The sequence below is a fragment of the Sarcophilus harrisii genome, chromosome 1 (assembly GCF_902635505.1).
Source record: "Sarcophilus harrisii chromosome 1, mSarHar1.11, whole genome shotgun sequence".
Lineage (NCBI taxonomy): Eukaryota > Metazoa > Chordata > Mammalia > Dasyuromorphia > Dasyuridae > Sarcophilus > Sarcophilus harrisii.
In genome coordinates this window covers 708,412,528-708,438,906 of record NC_045426.1, presented here as the reverse complement: position 1 = coordinate 708,438,906, position 26,379 = coordinate 708,412,528, and the positions used below count along the sequence as shown (strand labels likewise).

The 26,379-nt window shown below is 54.6% G+C and overlaps 1 protein-coding gene across 1 annotated transcript; it reads left to right on the top strand.

Annotated features, from left to right (window-relative positions):
* Nucleotides 1–25,407, top strand: PATZ1 (POZ/BTB and AT hook containing zinc finger 1). The gene is given in 7 exon segments (XM_031948912.1): nucleotides 1–999; nucleotides 1,001–1,665; nucleotides 2,815–2,903; nucleotides 3,090–3,499; nucleotides 15,490–15,728; nucleotides 22,158–22,295; nucleotides 23,934–25,407. Coding segments are annotated over 7 exon segments (2,568 nt in total). The 5' UTR covers nucleotides 1–391; the 3' UTR covers nucleotides 24,353–25,407.
* Nucleotides 25,408–26,379: the final 972 nt, after the last annotated feature.

The window sequence follows — 26,379 nt, the reverse complement described above, 5'->3', positions numbered from 1 at the left end:
CGCCGCCGGGCCCCAGCACCAGCCCAGGCGGCGCGCGCCCCCGCGGGCCCGGGAAAAGGAGCGCGCGCTCGCGCCGCCGCGCCAGCGCCCCCTGGCGGCCGGAGGGGGCGCAGCCAGCCCCGCCAGCGAGGCGCGCTTGCAGGAGGGCGGGCTCGGCCGCGGGTCCTCCGGGAGCCCCCTCGCCGGCCAGAGGCGCCGCCAGCAGCCGGGCAGCCGGGCGGGCATGCGGGCGGGAGAGGCGGCGCGCCAGCTGTAGCCGCGCCCGCGCGCCCGCGCTCCCCGCAGCCGCAGCAGCAGCAGCAGCAGCAGCCCCCGCGGCGGCGGCGGCGGCGGCGGCGCGCCCGCTCCCGCCTTGCCCCTGCCTGCCCGCCGCGCCCGCCCGCCCGCGGCCATGGAGCGCGTCGGCGACGCGGCGGCGGCCCCCTGCGGGGGCGGCGGCGGGGCCCCGGGGCCCTCGGCGGGCTGCTACACCTACCAGGTGAGCCGGCACAGCACGGACATGCTGCACAACCTGAACCAGCAGCGCAAGAACGGCGGCCGCTTCTGCGACGTGCTGCTGCGCGTGGGCGACGAGAGCTTCCCGGCCCACCGCGCCGTGCTGGCCGCCTGCAGCGAGTACTTCGAGTCCGTGTTCAGCGCGCAGCTGGGCGAGGGCGGCGCGCCGGGGGGCGCCGAGGCCGGGCCGCAGGACGTGGCGGGCGCGGCGGCGGGCGCGGGCGGCGCGGGCCCCAGCCGCGAGCTCGAGATGCACACCATCAGCTCCAAGGTCTTCGGGGACATCCTGGACTTCGCGTACACGTCGCGCATCGTGGTGCGCCTCGAGAGCTTCCCCGAGCTCATGACCGCCGCCAAGTTCCTGCTCATGCGCTCCGTCATCGAGATCTGCCAGGAGGTCATCAAGCAGTCCAACGTGCAGATCCTGGTGCCCCCGGCCCGCGCCGACATCATGCTCTTCCGCCCGCCGGGGGCCGCCGACCTGGGCTTCCCCTGGACGCCCACGGCGCCCGGCCTGGACCCGCAGCGGCATCGCGGGCAGCCTGCCGCCCGAGGACGAGGCCGCCCGCGCCGCCGGCGCCGCCGCCGTGGCCGGCCCGGCCGCCTTGCCCGTCCTGCCGGGCGTGGACCGCCTGCCCATGGTGGCGGGGCCCCTGTCCCCCCAGCTGCTGGCCTCGCCGTTCCAGAGCGTGGGCGGCGGCGCGCCCCCCCTGGCGGGCAAGCGCGGCCGCGGCCGCCCCCGCAAAGCCAACCTGCTGGACTCCATGATGTTCGGGTCCCCCGGCGGGCTCCGCGAGGCCGGCATCCTGCCCTGCGGCCTCTGCGGGAAGGTGTTCACCGACGCCAGCCGGCTGCGGCAGCACGAGGCGCAGCACGGCGTCACCAGCCTGCAGCTGGGCTACATCGACATCCCGCCGCCGCGCGTGGGCGAGAACGGGCTGCCGCTGCCCGAGGACCCCGACGGCCCGCGCAAGAGGAGCCGCACCCGCAAGCAGGTGGCCTGCGAGATCTGCGGCAAGATCTTCCGGGGCTCTCCAGAACGCCAAGCTCCCGCCCGGGGGCCCTCCGTGCCCGTGTGCGCCTGCGCCAAGCGGCCCGCTGTCCTACCGTGCGGTGCATCGGCGGCTCCTGGGCCAAGCCCCACATCTGCCAGGCTGGGCAAGCTCTCAGGTAGCGCCCGCGGCCTCCCGGGTCCTCTCCCTTTCCCCTGCGGAGGCCCTGCCCGGCCCGGGGTGCTCGGCTTGGTCCGGCCGCTCCCGGGGGCTTCTCCCCCCCCCAGGCAGAGGCCCCGGCCCCCTGCCAGGCCCCTCCCGGGGTCCTCTCCCTTTCCCCTGCGGAGGCCCTGCCCGGCCCGGGGTGCTCAGCTTGGTCTGGCCGCTCCCGGGGGCTTCTCCCCCCCCCAGGCAGAGGCCCCGGCCCCCTGCCAGGCCCCTCCCGGGGTCCTCTCCTTTCCCCTCGGAGGCCCTGCCCGTCGGGGGTCTTTGGCTGGGTCCCGGGGCCCTCCCCCGGGGGCCCTTCCCTCCCCAGGCGGGAGGCCCCTGGGGGCCCCTCCGGGTCCGGCCCCCTGCTTGGGGCCCTTTTGGGGGAGGGGCTGGCTGGGGCCTCTGGGCCCTGGCGACCCGGCCCCTCCGCCCGGGGGGGGCTTCCCCTTTCCCCTCGCGGGGCCCCAGGGTGCTAGCGGGCTTGCCCCCGCCTCTCCCCACGGGCCCCCTGCCGGCCTTCCCACTCCCCGGCCGGTGAATCTCCGGGGGGCCCGGGCTGGGGTGCCCGCTTGCCACAGGGACGGGGCCTTGAGGCAGCAGTAAATGGCTGCGGGGGGGCGGTTCCCCCTTTGGCCCCCTTGGGCCCCGGGCTGCTGCGGCTTCCCCCGTGTCCCGGCCTGCCCGTGTCCCCGGCCGGCTGCCCGCCCCCTTACCCCGGGCGGTTTTGTTTCCCAATGCCCAGCCTTTGCCCCCGGGCCGCCCCGCTTCCCGGCCAGGTGCGCCCGGCCCCTGCCCCGGCGGGCCCCCCGCGGTTTCTTCTGATCTTGGGCCCGCCCGGTACCCCTCTGCCGGTTGCAACCGCGGCCGGCCCCCTTACACACATGTTTTTACCTATCCACCTTGCACCCCGCCCCGTCAAACCATACCCGCTAACACCCGTGGGAACCGGGGCGCCTCCCTTCTCCTTGGGTCCCCCCTTCCTTTACCAGTCCTGCCCACCCCTTCCCAGTTTTTGCCCCCCTCATTCCTCCCCTCCTTTTCACCCCCCCATGTCACAAACCCTTTTCCCCCTCCCCACGGGCTCCTCTGACACCCTCCTCTGCTAGGATTGGTTCAGCTGAGCTGAAACCTTGGCGGGGGGTGCTCTGCCCCTGCAGCCCCGTGTACCCCCAGCAGCCCCTGGGGCCGGCCCTCTTTGGGGCTGGGGTGAGGACCCGGGCCTCGGGCAGGCCTCTGGGTGGAGGTTTTCTCCCGCACAACAGAAGCAGCTCGGGGGGCCACACAGGGCCCACTGCCGGGGGGGGGGGAGCGGTAGCCGGGCTGTGCTGCGGCCGCCCTGGAACCAGTCCTACCGGTTGGGAGGCCCCCGCCTCTCCCCCTTCCCCCCATCAGGTTGAACCAGTCAGCTGCGGCCTCAGCGCCCCCTGGTCTGCCGCCCGTTCTCCAGGGAGCAGACTCGGGCCCCGCTCGGGGATTGGCTGCTGCCTGAAGAAGGGGGAGGGGAGGCCCGAGCCACCAGGCTCTTTGCCCTGGCTCAGGGCATACGGAAAGCTGGCCCAGCAGGCCCTGGGTTTGGGCCAGAGAGGAGGCCGGAGCGCCCAGTTCCCCTTCCTCCCGGAGAGGGACCAGCCCGGGGGGTCTCTCGGGGCCCTGGGGAGGGGGGTGGCTGGGCCCCGGGCTGTGGCTGTGTGCCCCCCCCCCCCTGCCCAGGGCCCCCGTGACCGCCTGCTCTTCCCCCCTTTGGCGGATCATCGTGGACACATCAAGCAGGTGCACCGTCCGGAGGGCCTCCAAGGGTCCAGGTAGGGGGGGAGGGGCCAACCCGGGTGTTTGGGGCGTCCGGGCCAGGGCGAGCCGTGGGGCGTGGCGTTGGGGGGGCCGGGGCGACGGCCCGGCTTGAGCTTTCCCGCCTCCCCTCCTCCCTGGACCTCTTGCGCCGCCTCGGGCTCCCCTTCCCCCTTTCCTGGGGTTCTGGTTCTGGGGGAAGCTTCCCTGTGGGGGGCCCTGCCTGGGGGGCCCGCCCTTTCCCTTTGGGGGGTTCCGATGCGGACCCTCCCCGCCTGGGGTGGAAAAGGCGGGTGGGGGTGGCCCGGACCCTCGGCGGGGTGTTTTGCTCTCTTCCCCTGCCCCCGCTCCCCACCACGGGCTCCGTTCCCTGCCCACGGGAGGCGGAATGGGAGGGAGGGGCTGAGCCCCCTCTGGAGCCCCCGGACTTGGGCCATTAAGACTTGACTGTGTGTGGGGGGGGCCCAGGCGATCTCTGCTTACCTTTCTCGATAAGAAGGCCTCAGGGGTCTCCCCAGACCCAAGTCTCTTCTCTGGGCACTTTCGGTTGGCGGGAGGCTCTCCTCCCCAGCCCGGACAGGTAGGTGGCTGGGCCCTGCCTCTGGCCAGCCGGGGAGAGCCAGGATTCTGACCCCGGGTCCGGGGCTGCTTCCCTCTCGTCGCCCTCCCGGATCGGAGCCGGCCTGGGCCGGGCCGCGAGATTTCCGAGTCAGCCCAGACGCCTTCTCTGTGGGGAGCCCCACTCTGGGGAATGTTGGGGTTCCTTCTCCGTGAAAATGTCCCTCTCCCTTTGTCCGGGGCCTCGTTTCCTCGGAGGAGGAGGAGGAGGAGGAAGAGGGCCTACACGTGCGTTCCCCACATCCCCGCATCCATCTTTCCTCCTCCCGGGCCATTAGCGGCTTCAGAAAGTGAGAAGCCCGCCGGGAGCATCTTCAATCTGGCCCCTTGGGCAATCCCCCCTCCAAACCTCAAACAAGAGGGCCAAATTCCCCCTAAATCTCAGGGAGGAACCAAAGGGAATCCCCCTGCAAGAAAACACAAAGTAACCCACCAAAGGCCAACCCCCCCAATGAAACTTCCCAAAACCCTTTAAAACTCAATCCCAAACAAACCCCCCCAAATGCCCACTCCCACCCCAAAACCCCCCCCTAACCCCCCAGCCTCCCCCCCCAACCCCCAACCAAAATCCCACAAAATAACCTCCCCCCCAAATGTGAGAAAACCCTCCCCCCAAACTCTCCCTAGCAACCCCCTCATGAAACCCCCTCTTTTGCCCACCCTTTCCTAAACCCACCCCTTTTTCCACTTCCAAACCCTGTCCTCCCACCCCTCACCCCTCTTTCTCCCCCCGCCCACCAAAAAAGGCCCCCCAAAAACACCCATTCCCAGGGCCCCGAAATCTCCCCTCCATTTTTCCAGGGCCACCTCCCTTCCGCCCCAAAAACCCCCCCCGCCCCCCCCCTCACCCCCACCTTTCCCCCTTGAATTTCTTCCCCACCCCTTCTTTTTGTAAACTCCCCACCCCAAATCCCCCAAAAACAAAACCCCCTCCCCTCCCTCCCCTTTCAAACCCGGTCCCTCCCGCACACCTTTCTCCCCCCCACCCCACCCCCCCTCCCAGCCCCTCCAAAAACGCCCCCCAAAACCCCCATCCACCCCCCCTTCCCCACCTTTCCCCTTTCCCCCCCCCCCCTGCCCCCCCCCACCCCCCCCCCTCCCACTCCCCCCCCAAAACAGCCCGTTCCCCCCCCCATCTCCTTGAAACCCGTCCTTGCCCAAAAAACTTTCCCCACCCCAAACACTAAAAACAAAACCCCTCCTCCCCACCTCCCCCTCCCCAAAAAACCTCCCATATTTCATTCCAACCTTTGTTTTTTCTTCTTGGGAAACTCTCTCCCCCCAAATCCAATCACACCCCCCACCCGCCCATGCACAGGGTCCCCTCCCACACTCTGGCTCTTTTCCCCCCGGCCCTGGGGGAAATCTTCCACGCACCCCATCCAAAAATGAAACAGGGGCCCCATGGAGCCCATCCCTTTTTTTTTTGCCCCTATCAAGCAAATCACAACAGCCCTCAAACCCCCCCCCAGGGCCAAACCCCCTCCATAACTTCCTCCCCCTACACCCCAAACCCTAACTTTCCCCACCCCATCCCTGTAATAAAAAATTCTCTAAAATCCCAATTTCTTAAACAAACTTTACCCCCAAACCATTCCCCCAAATCAAATTTCCTCATCCCAAAAAAAAAAACCCCAAAACCCCCTTTTCCTTTGCCAAAGGGCATTTACCAGCAAGCCCCACAAACCCGAAAAAAAGGGAAAGGAAAAAAAAAAAAAGGGGGAAAAAAAAAAAAGAAAAGAAAAAAAAAAAAAAAAAAAAAAAAAAAAAAAAAAAAAAAAAAAAAAATAGAAAAAAGGGAAAGGAAAGTAAAAAAAAAGCGAAAAAAAAAACTAAAAAAAACCTTTTCTCAACCCATCCCAACCCCTCCCCCCCCCCTCCCAAACTCCCTAAAACCCATCCCAAGCAAAACAAAAACCCCCTAACAAAACGTAAAAACCCAAAACCCCCCTCCCCCCCCCCCCCCTCACATAAACATTCCCAAACCTCCCCCCCCCCCCCCTCCAAAAACCCCCCCGCTTGGGGAAACAACCCTCCATTTAAAACTCTCCCCTTAAACCCCTCCCCCCCTCCCCCTGGCCCCAAAAAGTTGGTCCTTCTCACTCTAAACCCTAACTCACCCCCCACTTTCCTCTCACCCCTCAAACAAAACCCACCTTTCCCCAAAACCCGGGAAAATCCCAAAAACAACCCTCCCCCCAAAAAATAAAATTCCCCAGAAAAAGGGGCCCCCCCGCAAAAACCCCCCCTCCCCCCTTTCTCCCCACGAAAAAACCCGTAAAAACCCCCCCCCAAAACCTTCCCCCCAGGCTGCCCACCTTCCACTCTCCCGGACCCACCCCCTCCCTCCCAACTTCGCACGGGAAAAACACTCCCCCTCCCTCCCCCCCCTCCCCCTCCCCCTTCCCCCCCAAACATCCCCCGTAAAACCAGTCCAAAACATCTCACCCAAACCAGTAAAACATTCCCCCGTCACCCTCCCACCCCCCACCCGGGTCCCATCCATTTCTTTTCTCCCCACTGGGGGTTTCTAACCCCCCGGGGCCTCCTCCTCCCCGGGTCCCGCCCAACTCACTTGGTTTTCCCCCCCCCCCATCTCTCCCCTGGCCCCCGCAACCCTTTTTCCCCTGCTTAAAAACCCTGGGGCTGGGGGGCCTGGGCCCCCCGGGAGGGGAGGAGGTGGGAGGGCCCGGGGGGTGGGGCCCGGGTTCTAAGGGCTGCCCGAGGGGGGGGGGGAAAGGGGGTTTCCCACTGGAGAAAGTGGGGGCTGCCTTTGTCGGAGTTTTGGGGGGGGTTTAAATTGACCCTGGGGGGGCAGGGAACCAGGGAATGGGGGAGGTTGGGTTCAAATGGGCGGGGGGTACCCCCGTCCCGGGGGTGGGAAAGGAAGGTGGCCCGAGGGGTGTAAGGGGGAGGGAGTTACTCTCACTTTGGAGATCCCAAGGTATCCATGGAGATAGGAACTGCCCAACACGTTTGATTTCCAGGTGATGTTTTGCTTAGATGAATATTAAATACATGTGACCCTCCCTGTGCGACGATTGCTGAGTGGACCAGAGGAGAGGCTGTGGCCCGGAAAGTCTGGTGATCAGGGAGAGTGGGCAGGGGGAGTTAGGCCAGTCAGGGCTCGTTGGGAGTTGGAAGGTGGCCTTCTGAGGATGGTCCCTGGCTCCCATGGAGGAAGGAGGAGCTCGGTGACTCAGGATCTCCTGGAGCTGAGCACCAACTCGTGGCCCCTAACTCGGCAAAGTCCGCTCGCTTCCCTGCGTTCCTCCCGGTTTTCTCTGACCAGAAAACCCCGGGGTGCCCGCTCTCCAGAGGCTTCCCTGGCGGTCAGGCTCTCAAACAGGCTTTTCATGCGGGTTCCAATGCGTCTCAGAACGAGACCCAAGTGCCTTTGAGTCCGGTGGTCCCCGCTAGCTGGGTGACCCTGCTCAAGCCGCTTCCCCAGCACCACGTAGTGCATGGGTCCAGATCCTGCCTTGGACACTTCCCCTCCCCTCCGCCTCAGTTTCCTCATCTGTCTAATGCAGGGGTTGGACTCAGTGACCCCTAAGATTCCCCCCAATCTGGATCTGTGTTCCTGGGACCCTAAGTTTCTCTGGGCTCTTTTGGAGTGCTTCTGACCTGGGTTTGTGCTGCTTGTGTTCCCTTTCCTGAGTCCTGGGAGACAAATGTTCCATGTGTATCAATCGGTACAAAACCTAGTAGTGATTTTTTTATCCCCTAGATGTTGCCTTTGCTCAGTATTTAGTAAACCGTGACTTGTGGGAAATGCCCTTCTTTGAGGCAGCTCTGCCAGCAGCTCCGTCACTCTGGGCAGGCTGCTTCCTCTCTTTGTTCCTCATCTGTGCTCTGAGGTCCTCCAGGAAGCTTGATGGTGTGGGCTTCTTTACACTAGCTGGGATGCTGCCCTTGCGAGGGGATGGAGGGGACCACCCTGTAAGACGCGTGGTCTGGGCATCCCAAGTCGGGGTCTGGACGTTTGAATTCTGGCTTTGGCTTTTGAATCAGCCAGGTGATCTTGGACAAGTATGTGAGCCTCAGTTCCTTCAGCTCTAAAATTAGGATAACCACCTGAGTGCCTCCTGAGGGGTTAGGAAAATCTGATAAGATCATGGCCGTAAAGGCGTTTGGGTACCTAATACCTGTGTAAAAGTACCTATGTAAAAGATGATGGTTTCTTCGGATTTTGGTTACTCTTTGTTTTAATCAAATGAAAAATTGAAATCTGTTCCCCTTAAAGAATATAACTAAGACTACAACTGTAAATGTAACTCTATAACTTGCTGTTTGGGGGCTTTAGAGTCCTGATTCTATTTTTTTAATTTGTTATTGTTTTTATGTTATTCATTTTATTTATTTTTGGTTCATTTTATTTATCTATTATTTTTTAGCATTTGTTAACGTTCATTTTTAAAAATTTAAGTTCTCCTTCCCTCCTTTTTTTCCCACCTATGAGAAGGCAAGCAATATGATAATCCTTACGCATGTGAAGGCATGCTGCTATTCCATATTAACTATGTTGCACAGAATAAAAAAGCAAGAAAAATAAAGGAAGTGAAAAAAGTATGCTTCCGTCTCCACTCAGACTAAATCTGTAATCTCTGGAGCGGATCGTATTTTTCATTTCATTCTTTGGAACTGTCTTGGTTTGTTGTTTCGATCCGAGTAGCTAAGCCTCTTTCAGTTGATCATTGCACAATTTTGCTCTTACTGTGTATAGTGTTCTCCTGGTTCTTCTCAATTCACTTTTGCATCGGCTAATGTAAGTCTTAACAGGTTTTTCTGAAATCGGCAGCATTTCAATATAGCACAATGGTATTCCATCAATATTGTTTTTAAATACGTTTTAAATTTTTTTTCACTTGAGTGATTTTTTTCAATTACTTACATGTAGACAGTTTTCAATATTCAGTTTTATAAGATTTTGAGTTCCAAATTTTTTTTTGTCCCCTCCCTTAACTTCCCCATGCCCAAGACAGCAAGCAATTTAATATAATGTACATGTACAATTAATTTTAAATCTGTTTCCATATTCGTCATATTGTGAAAGAAAAATCAGAACAAAAGGGAAAAACCATGAGAAAAAAAAATCAACAAAAAAGTGGAATAGTATGTTTTGATCTCTCTCCAGTCTCTGGATGCAGATGACATTTTCCATACCAAATTTATTGGAATTGGCTTGGATCAGTGTATTTCTGAGAAGAGCTAAGTCTGTCATAGCTGATTATCACACAGTCTTGCTTTTATTGTATAGAATGTTCTGCTTCTGCTCACTTCATTCAACATCAGTTCATGTCAGTCTTTCTAAGTTTTTCTGAAGTCAACCTGCTCATCATTTTTTATAATACGATAATGTTCCATCACAATCATATACAAAACTTGTCTAGCCATTCCCCCATTAATGAGCATCCTCTAATTTTCAATTCATCATCACAAAAAGAGTTTTTATACAAAGAAGTCCTTTTTCCTTTTCTTTGATCTTTTTGGGATACCACTGGTGATAGTATGGCTGGGTCAAAGAGTATGTAGTTTTATAGCTCTTTGGGCATAGTTCCAAATAAATCTCCAGAAGGGTAGGACTGGTCCACAATCACTCCGATCATGTATTAATGTTCCAGTTTTCCCTTCAATATTCATCATTTTTCTTTTCTGTCATGTTAGCCAATCTGATAGGTATGATATGGTATTTCAGAGTTGTAGGTTTTATTTTTATTTTATTTTATTTTTGTTGTGGCAGTTGGGATTAAGTGACTTAGTTAAGTGGCTTAGGAAGTATTAAGTGTCTGAGGTCAGATTTGAATTCAGGTCCTCCTGACTTCAGGGCTGATGCTCTATTCATTATACCAACTAGCTGCCTCAGTTTTTTTTTTTTTTAATAGTATTTTATTTTTTTAAATACATGTGAAGATAGTTTTATCTGTGTTAGAACCTTGTATTCCAGATTTTTCTTCCCCTTCCTTTCCCCAGACAGCTAGAAATCTGATATAGATTAAACATACGCAATTCTTCTAGACTTATTTTCATATTTGTCATTCTGCATAAGAAAAATCAGATCAAAAGGGTAAAAAAAAAAAAAAAAAAAGATTAAAAAAAAACCAAACATTGTTTCACAACAATGAAAGGTGAAAATCCTGTGCTTTTATCCACATTTAAGTCTCCATGGTTCTCTCTCTGGATGCCAGTGGCCCATTGGCCTATTGGAATTGCCTTGAATAACCTCATTGCTGAAGAGAGCCACGTCTGTCAGAATTGATTATTCCATAATCTTGTTATTGCTCTGTATAATGATCTCCTGGTTCTGTTCATTTTACTCAGCATCAGTTCATGTAAATCTTTCCAGGCTTTTCTGAAATTGACCTGCTCATCATTTCTTAAAGAACAATAGTATTCCATCATAATCCTATACTACAATTTCCAGCCATTCCCCAACTGATGAGCATCCATTCCGTTTCCAATTCCTTACCACTACAAAAAGGCTGCTACACACATTTTTTGTTCCTTTTCCCTTTTTATGATCTGTTTGGGATACAGGCCCAGTAGAGATACTGCTGGATCAGAGGATGTGTAGCGTTTTATAGCCCTTTGGGCATAATTCCAAATTGCTCTCAGATTTTTTTTTTAATTTGCATTTCTCTGATTGATGGTGATTTAGAGTGTTTTTTTCATGAGTCTATCCATGGCTTTAATTTCTTCTATAAACTGTGTTCATATCCTTTGATCATTTATCAATTTTTTATTTTATTTTATTTTTATTTTATTTTATTTTTTTATTTAATAGCCTTTTATTTACAGGTTATATGCATGGGTAACTTTACAGCATTAACAATTGCCAAACCTCTTGTTCCAATTTTTTACCTTTTACCCCCCACCCCCTCCTCTAGATGGCAGGATGACCAGTAGATGTTAAATACGTTAAAATATAAATGAGATACACAACAAGTATACATGACCAAAACGTTATTTTGCTGTACAAAAAGAATCAGACTCTGAAATATTGTACAATTAGCTTGTGAAGGAAATCAAAAATGCCGGTGGGCATAAATATAGGGATTGGGAATTCAATGTAATGGTTTTTAGTCATCTCCCAGAGTTCTTTCTCTGTGCGTAGCTGGTTCAGTTCATTACTGCTCCATTGGAAATGATTTGGTTGATCTTGCTGAGGATGGCCAGGTCCATCAGAACTGGTCATCATATAGTATTGTTGTTGAAGTATATATAATGATCTCCTGGTCCTGCTCATTTCACTCAGCATCAGTTCGTGTAAGTCTCTCCAGGCCTTTCTGAAATCATCCTGTTGGTCATTTCTTACAGAACAATAATATTCCATAATATTCATATACCACAATTTATTCAGCCATTCTCCAACTGATGGACATCCATTCAGTTTCCAGTTTCTAGCCACTACAAAAAGGGCTGCCACAAACATTCATGCACATACAGGTCTCTTTCCCTTCTTTATAATCTCTTATCAATTTTTTATTTAAAATTTTTTTAACAATAGTCTTTTATTTTCAAAATGTATGCAAAGATAGTTTTCATCATTCACCCTTGCAAAACCTTATGTTCCAAATTTTTCTCCCTCTCTTTCCCCCACTCCCTTTGATAGGAGATAACAGGTAATCCAATAGCTTAAACATGTGTAATTGAAATAATTAAATAATTAAGCATATTTCCACATTTATCATGGTACACAAGAAAAATTAGGTCAAAAAGGGGAAAAAAATGAGAAAAAAAAGCAAAGCAAGTAGCAATAAAAAAGGTGAAAATACTGTGTTGTGATCCCCATTCAGTCCTCATAATCTTTCTGGGATGCAGATGGCTCTTTGCATCATAAGTCTGTTGGAATTGAAATGCTCTTATTTTTATAAATTTAACTCAGTTCCCTATATATTTGAGAAATGAGGCATTTATCATAAAAACTTGCTGCAAATAATTTCCCCCCCAGTTAACTGTTTTCCTTCTAATTTTGGCTGCATTGTTTTTGTTTGGGAAAAACTTGTTAAATTTTGTGTTATCAAAACTGTCCATGTTAATTTCCTATGATCCTTTCTATCTTTTATTGGTTAATCTGACTCTAACTTGCTTTTCCAGCCTTCTTTCATATTGTCCTTTTTCAAAGGCCTTAGAGCCATCCAATCCAACCTCCTCATATTATAGAGGACCCAATCCAACCTCCTCATATTATAGAGGACCCGAGAACCAGAGAGATTCATTTACTTGATTTATCAGAGCTCTCAAGTTGCAAGGAGTCCATGTATGACCGACCAGTCCCTCTGCCTCCAAATCCAGCATTTCTTCCATTGTACCTTTTGGCATCTGTGATTCCTGCTAAACTATGTCTGCTTCTTCCCCAAACCTTCCTTCCTCTTTTCTGTTGACACCAGCCCAAATACTAGGATGTTTCCCCGATTTCCTCCTGAGAGTTCTTAAGACCCTATGCTCAGCCTTCATTCCCTTGGATTCAGTCCCATCCCCATCACTTTCAGTACAGCCAGAAGGTACCGTGGTACAGATAGGGCTGGATCTGTAGAAAGAGAGGCCTGAGTTCAAATGTGGTTTTAGGTGCTTATGAGCAGGGTGACCCTGGGCAAGTCACTTTAATCTGTGTCTGCCTCAGTTTCCTCAAGTGGGGATAATAAACAGCACAGTGTTGTTGTAAGGAACAAATAAGATGTTTGTAAAGGGCTTGGCATAGTATCTGGCACATAGTAGATACTAGATAAATATTCCTATCCCTATCTTGTATTTTTATCTTACTTTCCCTGGTATCACAGTTATTTGTTGTCTGTCCCTTTTTCCCCAATAGATTTTAAGAGCAGATCTCTGCTTTTGTGTATGTGTCTCAGGTGCCTATCGCAGAGCCTCGTACACATTAGGGGCTTAATAATTGCTTGTTGGATGAATGAGTGAATATTGGGGAATTGATTTTGGAGAAGGAGATCTTCACCAGCTTAGATTAAAATGCCTTGGAAGTGTCCAAACCTGTTTCTCCCTTCCTGGATTGGTAATTCCCATCTCGTGGGCTTCAGTTATGCAAACCTAGAATTATATTCCAGGTTCATGCTCCATTGCCTTCCCTCTTCCCCACTTCCCAGGAGCAGGTTTCCCTGTTGGCAATAGCACCAGTCCCACACTTTGATTTCTACTTCTGAATTCTGCTGCTGAATTTGAAGCAAGCTGAGTGAGGGAGCACAAGTCTACACTAACCTGAAAAATCACTTTCAAATAAATGCAGATTTTTTTTTGGGGGGGGGCAGGTTAACCCAAACTACATTTTATTTAAAAAATTTTTTTTCCTGTTTTGCTTATTTGTTTTTTCATTTTTCCCAGTTACATGTAAGACAACATTTTTTTGGGGGGGAGTTACACGTGTACATTCATTTTTTAACATATTTCCATATGAATCGTCATGTTAGGAAGAAAAAAAAATTCAGAACAAAAGGGAAAAACCATGAGAGAAAAAAACAGAAGAAAAAAAAAGTATACATAACACATGTAGATGTACATTCAATCTCCATAGTTCCCTCTCTAGATGTGGATGGGGTTTTCCATCCAAAATTGTTTGATCGAGCAGATTTGATACAGCTGAGCTGCTGCTGCTTCTGCTTCTTCTTCTTCTACTACTACTACTACTACTACTACTATAGCTTTTTATGTACAAGTTATATGCCTGGGTAATTTTTCAGCATTGACAATTGCCAAACCTTTTGTTCCAACTTTTCCCCTCCTTCCCTCTCCCTCCCTCCCCCCCCCCCCCAGACGGCAGGTAGACCAATACATGTTAAATATGTTAAAGTATAAGTTAAATACAATCCAGCTCATCTTCTTAATGGGCTCAGGAGAAGCAGCTAGGGGGCTTAGCAATTAGCACTGGGCCTAGATTCCTGAAGACATGATTAGATCTGGCCTTGGACACTTCCTGGGAAAGTCAGGTTAGCTGTGCCTGCCTCACTTTCCATCCATCCATCAAATGGGAATAATAGCTGTTGCCTCCCCAGGTAATTGTAACTTGTAAGGGATTCCGCACGGGGCCAAGCACATAGTAGGTGCTTCATCAAGGCTAGGTGACCGATTTGAAAGTCACGTAGATTTTCTGTTCTGGGAGGAACTTCTAGTTCGTATTTTGCCTGAAGATTAGGAAGAATGTGACAGTTATTAGAGAGGATGGGCACTGGATCTGTGACTGAGGGTAGGGGAAACTCCCTGCGGCCCCCTTAGAGATTCAGACACTTGGCCAGGCTCACCCAGCCAGGATGTGTCAGGGATGGGATTTAAATCCAGGGCTTCCTTGTTTCCCAGGCCAGGACCCTCTCTCCCCGCTTCCCCAGCTCCCCCACATGCCATGCCCCCTTTCATGAGCACAGTTAACAACAGTGACATTTAGATATTCTTTTAAACAAGAATATCTTCAAGATCAGGGCTTCCCAGGTGATCTCACTGAATTTTCCCACCAGCCCTGGGAGGTAGCAAGGACATCGAGTCTGAGCAGGAAAATGACTGGAGCCCTCCCCAAATTCCCAGGACTGTGGGCCCTTCCCCCTCCCCCGTCTGCTACTGGCTGGTGGAGGGGAGGCTGGGAAGCTGCTTTGAATTGGAAATATTCTCTTGTTAGTGTGGCCCCAGCTAAAATCCTATTTCCTTCAGAAACCTTCTCCCAGGCTGGTGATTCCCAGCTCTTCCCTCCTTAAGGGAACTTGTTTGTTTGCTTGCTTGTGGTCTTTCTCTTTGCCAGTAAGCTCCTAAGGGCAGGGGTTTTTCCTTTCTCTTGGTATTTCTTTTTCTTTCTTTCTTTTTTTTAAAATAGCTTTTTATTTACAGATATATGCATGGGTAAATTTTCAGCATTGACAATTGCAAATCCTTTTGTTCCAATTTTTCCCCCCCTCCCCCCCTCCCCCTGATGGCAGGTTAACCAATACATGTTAAATATGTTAAAGTATAAATTAAACACAATATAAGTAGACATGTCCAAACCGTTATTTTGCTGTATAAATCTCTTGGTATTTCTGACTGTTAGCACCAGGCTTGGCACGTTAGTGCAATTTAAAGTCTTTAAAAAGCCCCTGCCTTGGGGGCCCAGAGTAGAGAGTACAAGTTACTTGGGTGGGCTGAGTCTCTGGAGAGACTTGGTTCCTCCCCTCTTGTTTCCAGTACTGCTGTAGGGATCGTTTCATTCTTTGGTTCCATATATTGGGATTTGAGGGATTGATTGACTCCTGGCTGTGAGGATGTTGTTCCTGTTCACTCTCGCACACTGCCTCTGACTGTGTGGCAGCGTGAGGCGGGCAAAGGATTATCGAGCCTCATCGGAACAGCGGCTGAATTTTGGGATGCTTGGTCTCAGTTTGGGTCCAGTCAAATTATATGTAAAGATTCCCTGAAGTCCGGTGCCTCCCTGGGCACGGAATCCTGTCCCTTGCACTCACCCTGACTTTCTTTCCCACCCACAGACCTGTAACGCCTCCTTTGCCACCCGTGACCGCCTGCGTTCCCACCTGGCCTGCCACGAAGACAAGGTACCCTGCCAGGTGTGTGGGAAGTACTTGAGGGCAGCCTACATGGCGGATCATCTGAAGAAACACAGCGAAGGACCAAGCAATTTCTGCAGTATCTGTAACCGAGGTAATCTTCCTGTTGTCTGGCATCCTAGCGGGGGGTGGTGAGCGTGGGCGCTGTTTCCGGGCTCGTGTGGCCGACTCCCCCGCGCATCCCCGCTCGGCCATCTCCCGGTGGCGGCCCGGCTTGGGCTGGCCGCGAAGCCGCTTGCTCGCTCGGGCTTGCGAGAGCTGCGCCTCCTCCAGATGTGGTTCTTCACGTCTTTTTAGGGACTGTGGGGCAGCTGAGCAGAAGAAACCAAAGCTGTAAAGATGCCCGTCCATCTCTGTGCTCTAGGGGGCAGGATTCTGTGCGTTTTGTAGGTACCGCTGAAATAACGCCCCGTGCTCGGGGATCACACAGCCCGGCGCCGAGGGCAGACTTCTCGTTTCTTCCAGTACCAAAGGGATGGCCAAGACCTTGGGGCATAAGTAGATGCCAAACAACCCGCTGAGTTCTTTGGCAAGACTGCATATGTCCCAGGTCTGGTGATTTTTAGTTGTGCAGAAAACCATTTGCGTTGATTTCATTTCCACCTCTGGATGGCTCTAGGCCGGCGTAACTCTGATCTCCGAGTGTCGGGAACACTTTGGGGGATGGGGGAAAGGGCAGCGGCCTGGGGTTCCGCTGAGCCCAGAGGTTCCGTCTCCCATCCAGCTCTCTCGGCTGATAGGGAGGCTGGGAGAGGAGGAGTTCGCATCTCGGGCTCCTAAGGATCCTGAAGTGCCGTGTGGGGAAGGATGCCAAGAGGGGACTTGGGGTGGTCGTGGCGGGGTTGAGGGATCTGTGTGAAGCCCCTGAAATGTGGATTATTTCATCAGGTGGCTGGCACATGTGCAGAGGTTAGAGGATTGAAGAGTTGCAGGCTTTTCAGGCCCAGTTCAGGGGGAAAAGAGCATTGGACTGTGGGATCAGAGATGTGGGTTCTCGCCTTGGCTCCGCCATTACTAGACACATGACTTCTCTGAAACTCAGTTTCCTCATCTGTGAAATGGGGCTAATAATACCTGCCCAGCTTTTCTTGTAGGATTGTTGTAAGGATTTGAAAGCAGATTTTGCAGTAAGGTATTATTACTCCTACCATGGGGGAGGGAGTGATAGCTGGCAATCTCCTGGGTAAGCCGCCCGTGATCCTTGGCTTAAAGAAGTTTTCAGGTTTTAACAGGTGTGAAGTGATAATAGAAATACAGCCCTCGGCAGAGGGAGGCGGTTGCATGTCTCCTGATGGCTCACAGATGGAGGTTCCGGTGACATTGTGAGATGTCAGAGGGATAGGCAGTTACAACATTGGAAATCAGAAGTTTGCCTTACTCGCCTCTAGGGGCCTCTGGGAGCCCATGCTTTTCTTCAGCTGTCCCTCACAGGAGAACCTAAGCAGAGCATCTTTTCCAGAAAGCCAGGAGACCTTCGGGTGCCTCCTTGCATTGGGTGTGGTGCTTTTAGAGCGTGCCTGTGGCCAGCTGGCCTCTATCTGGAGGCCTCACGTAGCTGGCTTCTAGCGCTTGGGAGGTCGTGGGACGTTAAACCGAGGGCATTTCCTCCCTTCCCTTGTGGAGGCCAGCAATCGGCCGGCCTTTCAGCATCTTCCAGCCTCGCAATTCCAGACTTTGTGCTGCCCTTCCCGGGCAAATTAGATAATCCCGCTATTGTCTCCAGGACGAGGGGACCCCATGGAACTTCAGGAACGGACTCGGCTCTGGACGATGAAGAGCAGACAATGGAGACCACGGGCTAAATAGAACGTGGGAAAAAACCAAACAGATTGGAAACAGCCTGAATTAAGCGGCAACTAACAGAACTATTGACAATTTACAAGATTTACATCGTTTTCTCTCCAGAATGGGTAGAGAGGGCGATGTGGCTGCTGGAACACACACTTATCATTGAGAGAAATGATTCCGAAAAGTGACATCGAAGACCCATGTTTCCTCGGAAGGGCCACTTTGGGATGTCCTCGGGCCTCGGCCCTGGAGGCCGGTGGCCCATCTCCGGAGGGCACCAGAAGGAAAGCCAACTTTAGTTCGAGCCATTCAGGGAAGCTGGGGGGGGGGGGAGAATAGGATCTGATTCTTTACAGAGGAGAAAAAAAAATAGTTGCTGAAGCTTTTGCTTTAATTTCTAAAGTCTAAGCTTTGAAGAGTGCTCTTTCTAGAACTGTGGTTCTAGGTTGGTTTCTTGTGCAGCCTGAATGGCTCTCGTCAGAGACGTTTTGAAGCTGTCATCTATGGGCAGGGAGACCTAGAAGCTTCAAACATTGCTGTAGGGCCTTGACTCTGGCCTCTCTAGAGAGTTGATGGATGCATTTATTAAGCGCCTGCTGTGTGCCAAGTATTGTGCTGTATGGGGGGATACCAAGAATGGCAGAAGAAAGCTTCGAGTTCCAGTGGGGTGTCCTAGAGACATTCCCACAGCCTGGGGATTATGGATATGGGATCATCACCAGCTCTGTTCCTCAGGCACGGTCAGATAGGAAAGTGTAGATGGCCCCAGAGAAAGTTGTCTCCTGCTGACAGGTCAGGTGGCCAGCCGCTTGCCAGGTGCTGTTCACGTTGGGTGAGGGGAGGCCTTGGATCATCCAGGCCCTTTCTAATGAAGCCAGACACAAGAGGGGACTGGAGCAGAAGTGGGTGGGCTGCGGCCCGGTTTGTGCCAGCTCTCGAGCCAGTTGTTAAATTTTCAGCGTGAGCCTTCACACCTCCGTAATCGGCAAACACTACAGATCAGGACTTGAGTGATCGCTTTATTGACCGTCTAGACATTAAAAAATGATGGAGACCTTGTGAATGGTGCAGATTAAACTGAAAAGCATGTGTCCGTACTTTTTTGGGGGGGAGGAAGCTGCTTGTTAAACATTTACCAGCAACTCACGTCTGTTTAGAAGTCTGACAGACAGAAGCCCCAGTTTTCATTGAATACAAGTGGTAGAGAATGATGGTGGAGAAGGGCGGACAGGGGGCCGGACTCCCGCAGGGAGGGCCCTGATTGTTGTAAGTTTGGAGAGTTCTCTGCACGCTAAGGTAGGAGCTGGGTGAGTGGAAGGGCCAAATCCAATGTATTTTTAGCATTGAGAGAAAGGAGGGGAGTTTTAAAGCACAAAAAATTTCTGGAGTAGCTATTCATTGCCTATTTAGTTTTATCAGAGAGATAGGGGTGTGTGTGTGTGTGTGTATGTATGTATGTGTGTATACATGTGTGTGAGTGCGCGCATGCAAGTGGGTGTGAGTACGTGTGTGAGTGTGCGAGTTGTAGGGGCTAATACTGAGATCCTTGGGACACAGGATTTTCCATTTGCGCCCAGCAGGAGGACGAGATGACAGGGACCAAGCTGCCGGAGAAGGCCGAGTCCTCCCTGGACCCCTTCTCTCCCCAGGGCCATCCCAGGAATCAGGAGTTCTTAAAAGCGTGGTGGAGGGCCCTGGTGGAGGGTGGGTGTTGGATCCTGGCCGCATGACCAGGCTTTCTGTTCACTGAGCCAGTGATGTTGCCCTCTACTTCTCATGTGCTTCTTCACTGAGTAGGTTCTTCCCTTAGGGAGAATCTGCAGAATGGGCGGAGGGTGCCAGGCTTCTCATTCATGGCACTCAGCTCCCAACATGCTCTCTGTCCCAAGCTCCAGTCGGGATCCTTTGTCCTTGCCTCTGTCCCCATCTTTCCCTGTCCCATGTAGCCCGGTCTAGTTCCACCTTCTGGAAGTTGCATTAGCGCGTGCTAGCGTGTTCTCTTGTTCAGAAGAACTCTTAAGAAGTCCAGCCCCCAGTGGTGTGGCTTCACTGGGCTCCCCGACTTTGTTTTTTGCGGAGGGAAGATCTTCCCAACAGCTGCATTTGTCCCTAGTTGGGCATGTGCGTGCCCTTTCTCACAAAAACAAGGGAGGAAACCTTAGCAGGGGTGAGCCCTATCCAGGAGGGGGGACCTGTTGTAGTCGGATTCTCTGGCTTTTCCTTTACGGTCCTGCCTGCCCCTCTGCTCCGTTGCCAAGTACTCAGTAGCCTGCCCCAGGGCCTGGTGCCCACGGAGCCATAGACTCAGCTTCCGGTCTAATAACAGTTAGTCTGAGGTCTTCGTGCAAGAGACCGGACTTAGAGGGTACGGAGACAAAATCCCAGTCCTGCCTTCGGAGAACCCGTCTTGTGTGCCCTGCTTCCAGGCCAATTTATGAGCCGAGGCCCCGGAGCAGTGAGGAGGTTTCCTTTAAACCTTATTCTCTGTTGCCAGCAAACAATTTTATCAAAACCCGTAGAAGCATCTGCTTCCAGGGCCCCGCCCACCCCCTCCTGGGTCCATCCACTTATTCCTCATCCGCCCATTCATAAACCCTGTCTTCGTCCAGTCGTCACCGCGGAGACCTTAACCTGCCTCGCCACTTCCTCTTCCTCCCGCTCTGGGAGCAGCTGTTGAGGTTTCTGGGTAGGACGCGCTGTGGACAGAAGTTCCGTGTCCTTTTCCCCCCGCTCCCTTTCCTCTCATTTCGGCATCTTGCTGTCCATCACCCTGAGTTAGGAGCTGTTCTCCGGATGGCCTGCTCTCCAAGAGCTCCCAGTAGCCCCGGCTCCGGGTGACCCCGCAGAGAGTTGGGGTGCAGGGACTGGGCTGTTTTCCTCCAAACCAGTCTGCGCGCTTCAGAGCGAGGCAGATAGCGGTCCTGGTGTCCCCTGCCCTCATTTCCCAGAGGGCCTCCAGTGTGGAGTGAGAGGCACAGGAGCTAAGCCGGCTGTGCCGGTGGGCAAGAACTCAGAACCCCGAGCAGTCATCGGCTTTCCTTAGTCTGTGCGGTGCCATCCCTCCGACCCCTTTGGTCCTAGACAAGTGTAATTCATGAACCCGCTAAGTGCAAACAGGCTGCATCCCCATTACTGGGTTAAAGGGACACAGTCACTTCTTGCCTTTCACCCTCTGCCAAAACAGCTTTTAAAAACATTTCCTAAAACGGCTAGATTTGGGGCCACAGTGGCTCAGTGGGTAGAGCCCCAGCCTTGAAGTCAGGAGGAGCTGAGTTCAAATCTGGTCTCAGGCACTTAAAGCTTCCTAGCTATGTGACCCTGGGCAAGTCACTTAACCCCATCTGCCTCGGCAAAAAAATAAAATAAAAAATAAGAAGGCTAGACTTTCCCTGCAGACTCGGGGAAGTGGCAAATGGCGTCAGGGACGCGCTCCTTTGCTGTTGCTCCGGCTGGTATCAGCCAACCAGCCGTGGGTCCTTCTTGCCAGAGACTCCCAAACATGGAGGCAGTAGCACCGGTTGAGAAACCCCAGAAATCCCCCTCGGAATGTTCACTGCTTTGGTTTCAAGCAGAAATTAGAAGAAGAGCTGCAGAGGGGCCATCTTCATGTCACATTTTCTAGAGAGGCACAGTGGACCCCTGCAGCCTCTCGGCTCTGAAAACATCCCATCTCTGAGGTTGGAAACCTACAGGATTAAAAGACACAGAAACAGAGATAATTGTGTCCTTTTAATGTCACTTTCCAGTTTTAAAAGTTCATCGGGTGGCAGCTAGGTGGCGCAGTGGGTAGAGCTCTGGCCCTGAAATCAGGAGGACCGGAGTTCAGATGTGACCTCAGACACTTAACTTGTCCTAGCTGTGTGACTCTGGCCAAGTCACTTAACCTAATTGCCTCAGTTAAAAAAAAAAAAAAAAAAAAAAAGGTTCATCAGCAATTCAAAAGGTAGCAGCACTCCTAGTTATTTCCTGAGGTTTCAGTAAAAACATTTTAAAAACCTCACCCCAAAGAAACCCTGTTTGTGGGGAGGGGGCCCCGGGGAGCTATGCCCTTAAGGGCCGATCTCCTTCAGGGTGGAGGGTTTGCTTTGTTTCGTTTGTTTAAAAAAGCCCGCACTCCTCCATGGCCGGTTCTTAGAGACCCCGAGGCCGGGGGTTGGAGGAGGCGGGGGTCGCCCCTCTCATCCCCGCTCCATTTGGTTCTGATCGAGCCCTCATGGGCAGGTCCAATCCCCTCTCCTTGCTCTGTTAGGGGAAACGAGGCTGCCTCCGGCCTGGTGGGATCAGACTTTCCCACTTTGTTCCACAAGCGGAAGCTCTCGGCTTAGCGCCCGTTCCACTTTGGATTTGGGACGGTCCAGACCGGCCCGTGAGGCAGCTGAGGAGCTTGGTTAGGTGTTGGAGGGGGAGAGTTGGATGGAGCCGTTTCGGTATCTGGTTCCTTTCGATGCTAGGCCCGGGAGACTTGGCTCCGCCCTCCAGGAGTTTAGCCGTCCTGCCCAGGGGTTAAGGCCTACCTGGAGTGTAGAATGCCCAGAATCTTGTGGTAGTTTCCGGGGCCCTCCCCAGAATGCCTCTGGACGGACACACGGCCCCGGCCTTGTTCACCCAGAAGGAGCCGGGCCCCCACTGAGTAGCCGGGGCCCCTGCGAGCGCGAGCCCTGGCGGCCTGGAGCAGTCGGGGAAACAGGTCTCTCGGTGCCGGTGGCAGGATCTCATCTCCTTTTGTCTCGTTTAGGTTTCTCCTCTGCCTCCTACTTAAAGGTCCATGTTAAAACCCACCACGGTGTTCCCCTTCCCCAGGTCTCCAGGCACCAGGAGCCCATCCCGAATGGGGGAGCAGCGTTCCACTGCGTCAGGACCTATGGCATCAAAGGCAAGCGACTCCCTGCTCTGCACGCTGCTTGTCTGCGCAGACCGTGCGGTGGGCGCTGGGCTGGGCATGGGGAGGAGGGGCGGAGCGGGCCGGCTGCCCGGAGGCGGCCCCCGACACGAGGCCACGGAGGGCGGGCACCAGGCGGTCTCAGCCTGGGTCCTGGTGCTTGTCCCTCTGGGGTTGTGAGTGAGGCTACTTGGGTCCCCCAGCCAGGCCCCACACACCTCCCGGCCCTCGCCCGCACTCTGCTGCCGCCAGCCCTCCCCCGACCCACGCCCCGCGCCCCTCCTTGCATGAGAAGTCAGCGGCCGTGTCCAGGGCGATTGCCGCCGAGGGGCCGGAAGCGTAGAGGCTGACGCTTCCACCCCGCCCGTGGCCGTGAGGTAGGCCCCTGGGAGGGCAGAAGCGTGGGCTACACGAGCCGCCGCCTTCCCCAGGGCCTCCCGGAGAGCCTGCATTCACCTAGGGAGAAGGGGCACCGTCCCTGTTGCTTGGTTACTGGGCTTGTCTCGGAGAGATGCAGTCTGTTGTGGACGTGGAGGGGAGCCGGGGGCTCGGCCGCCCCGTCCCTCTACCTGCCCCGATCGATGGCATGCTCCGTGCTCCCATCAGGGGGTTGAGGGGTCCGCGGCAAGAACCCTCGGCTGGGGACTAGATCTGCCCACCACAGCCCCCCTCCGGCCTCGGGGCTAGTCAGGGGAGAGGCTGTTGGGCCTCCGCACGGCTGGCATCGGGGCCGGTCTTTAGGAAGAGCTCATGGGCAGTGGCGATGAGAGGAGGAGCTGGTCCGCCATCGTCTCTCCCCCGGGCTTCCTTGGGGGGCTGTGGACAGAGGGGTATGCGGGCAGCCGGGCGTCTTTTATTTGGAACGAGTGGAGTCAGGAGAGGCTGTCTGCCCTAGTGTGGAGAGCACGGGCTTTGGAGCCCCAGGGGCCGGGGACCATTCTCACCGCCTCAGTGATCTCGGGCGACTCGCTCCGGTTTTCTGGGCCTCCGTTTCCTCCCCTGTAAAATGAGGGAGGGGCCTGGACGGGCTGATCGCCAGGGTCCATCTTGGAGCTCCCGATCCTAGGATCCTGTGATGGAGCCCGGGACTCCGGGGGTAACTAGTGCTTCCTCTTCCTGGGTCCTTGGGGCCGGCTGGCGGCCGAGCTGGGCTCCAGTCCCGCTAGGAAGTCGGGCGGGGCCTTGGGGAACAGTGTTTCTTGACGGATGGCCTTCCTCCATGTCCTTGAGCCGCGAGGCGGGTGGGCCGGGGCTTGAGGCCCGGCCCTGACTCGGTTGTTGGCAGGTGATCGGGGAACGTAGCCGTAGCCGTGTCTCCTCTGCTCTCCGTCCCATCCTCCGGTGGAGGTGGGGAGGAAGCGGGGGGCAGAGGGCGGAGAAGGCCCTAGTGAGGAAGGCCGCATTGCGGGGGAGTCTCTCGATCCCTCCCTCTCGGGGGCCCAGCCCGCGGATCGCGCGCTTAGGCCTCCTCGGGGCCCCGCCGGGGCCGCGTCAGACTTGACCGGCAGCTGGCCAGTCCCCGCCCCGCCCCCTCCCGGCCCACGCTTGCTAGTCTGAGCCTCCCCTCCCCTCCAGGAAGGGGCCTTCCCAAGCCTGGCCTCATCTTTGTGTTTTGTCTTGTTCTGTTTATAGAAGGCCAGAAATGCTCACATCAGGACCCGATTGAGAGCTCTGACTCCTACGGTGACCTCTCGGATGCCAGTGACCTCAAGACCCCCGAGAAACAGAGCACCAACGGTTCCTTCTCTTGTGACATGGCCGTCCCCAAAAACAAGATGGAGCCCGACGGGGAGAAGAAGTACCCCTGCCCTGAGTGCGGGAGCTTCTTCCGATCCAAGTCCTACTTGAACAAACATATCCAGAAGGTGCATGTGCGGGCCCTCGGGGGGCCCCTGGGGGACCTGGGCCCCACTCTGGGCTCCCCCTTCTCTCCCCAACAGAACATGTCCCTCCTGGAGTCCTTCGGCTTTCAGATCGTGCAGTCCGCCTTCGCCTCGTCGCTCGTGGATCCGGAGGTCGACCAGCAGCCCATGGGGCCGGAGGGAAAGTGAGGCAGGCCTGTCCCCACTAAAGAGCAGCAGTCTGCCGATGCGGAGAGATGCTGTGGATGAGGAAGGAGATGATGTCGTTGGGTTCTGTAGCTGAGAGATTTTTCTTCATTTTTAACTTCCCAGACTCCCCCCCTCCACTGCCCGCCCCCTCCCCGTTCCCGAGTACTCTGTAGAGGTAGCTTCTCAGACCGAGACCGCGCAGGGAAGTCCGCGCAGCCGAGGACCAGGGTCAGGACGCGGGGCAGCCGCAGCCAAGCGCCGCGGCCGTCGGACGCGGGGCAGCCAAACACTACGGCCGTCTCCCAGGCTCCGCCGGGAGCGGCTTCTCCCCTGGTGGAGACCCCCGAGGGACCCCGCCCCCACGGCGTCCGGGGCCCTCTCCCCCGTCCTTCCCTCCACCTTTCCCTCCCCTGCCTCCCCCCAGAAACCGCAGTAAGTTTTCCACCCACCTGCAAACACTGATCAATTCCCAGCTGTTCGGAACGAATCCGGAAGCCTGTAGCATCTAGCAGACCACGGTGCCGAGTCCTCCTCAGACTCTCGGAGGAGCCGGGCTGGGGGCCCCGGGATCGCCGTGGGGCCGAGAGGCTCCGCCCGCCGCGGCCACCATCATCCCAAGCCAGTTCTTTTGGTACTTTGACCATTCAACTTGCTGTCGGGTTTTAATTCTCTAATTATTATTATTATTGTTATTATTTTTAGGACCTGTTGTAGTGAATTGCTACTGAAAGCCAGTCCAGGTGATATACAGAACTCTTTTTAAGCAGCAGTCACATTAGGGTTAGTATTAAAATTTTTTTAGGCGTATCATAAATAATACCTTGGCTAGTTGATGGTTTTGAGTCTATGGAAAAATTAGTTTTATGCAAAATTAAAAAAAAAAAGCCAGTCTGGTCGGGGCGTTCGAAGCTTGGTTTCTCCCCGGGTACCCCCCGGAGGGAGCCGCCGGGAGCCGGGGATGCCCTGCACCGCGCCTCCGGCGCCTTGAAAAACCCAGTTTTGCTGAGTTGATGTGATTTGATCTATCAGACTGTATTAAAAAAGTTAGTATGTTACTTACCCGTTTGGTCTGGTTATTGAAGCGGGCAGTGTGGCGCGCGGGTGAGCGACGAGCTGCCGGCAGTCCGTGGGGGACGGGGGGCGCCCGGAAACCTCCCTTTGAGTCCCCGATCTGCTCTCCGCGCGTCGCCGACGGCCAAACCCCGAGGCGCTCCGGCGTCCGCTGCGGGATCCGCGCCTCAGCCTTGGGCGATCCTGCCAGCCCTGCGAGGGCTCGGGGGCTTTGGGCAGGGGGCCCAGGGACTGCCGAACTTGGAGGGAAAGGCCGTCTCGGTGCCATCCCTGACCTTTGGTTTCTTTGCGATCCTGTGCGTTCCAAGCTGTGTTTCGGAGGAGGAGCTTGTAGGCTTCCCCAGACTTCAGCAGCTCAAGGGGGCCCTGCCCCCCAAAAGGATAAAAAGCCCCGGTGGGAAGGGGTGCTCCCAGTTCTGATGAGAGAAGGTCCCCCTCCCTCAGAACTTTGGTTCAAGGCTCTCCCTGGGCTGGACTGGCCTTTGCTCTTGGGGCCCAATACCTGGGCACAAGTCCAGAGTCAACAAGAGGGTCTTCATGGGGACCAGCCTGGACTTTCCCGTTAAAGCCTGAGGCTACAGCCCCCCAACCTGTGGGGACGCGACCGGCTCTTAGTCCATCCTGTTGGCCGTCCACCCTCGGCCTGCCTCCATTGCTGGCTGGGATGCCCTTCCTCCTCCCCCCCCCCTTCCCCCCCCCCGTCGGCCTCCCAGAGGCCACCACCTCTCCTGCCGTACCTCTTCCCATTCTGTCTTAATTGTTCCCAGTCATTTCTTCATCAGGACTGACTCCTGGAGGGCAGGAGAAAATCTCTCTTGGGACAAAACAGTGCCTGGTATACAGGAAGTACTTAATAAATGCTCGTCAGTGGGACCTTGTAGCTGCACATCCTTCTCTTCTCGCTTTTCCACGTTCCTTCCTTTCCTGCTCCGTTTTCTCCCAGATCACAGCCTCGT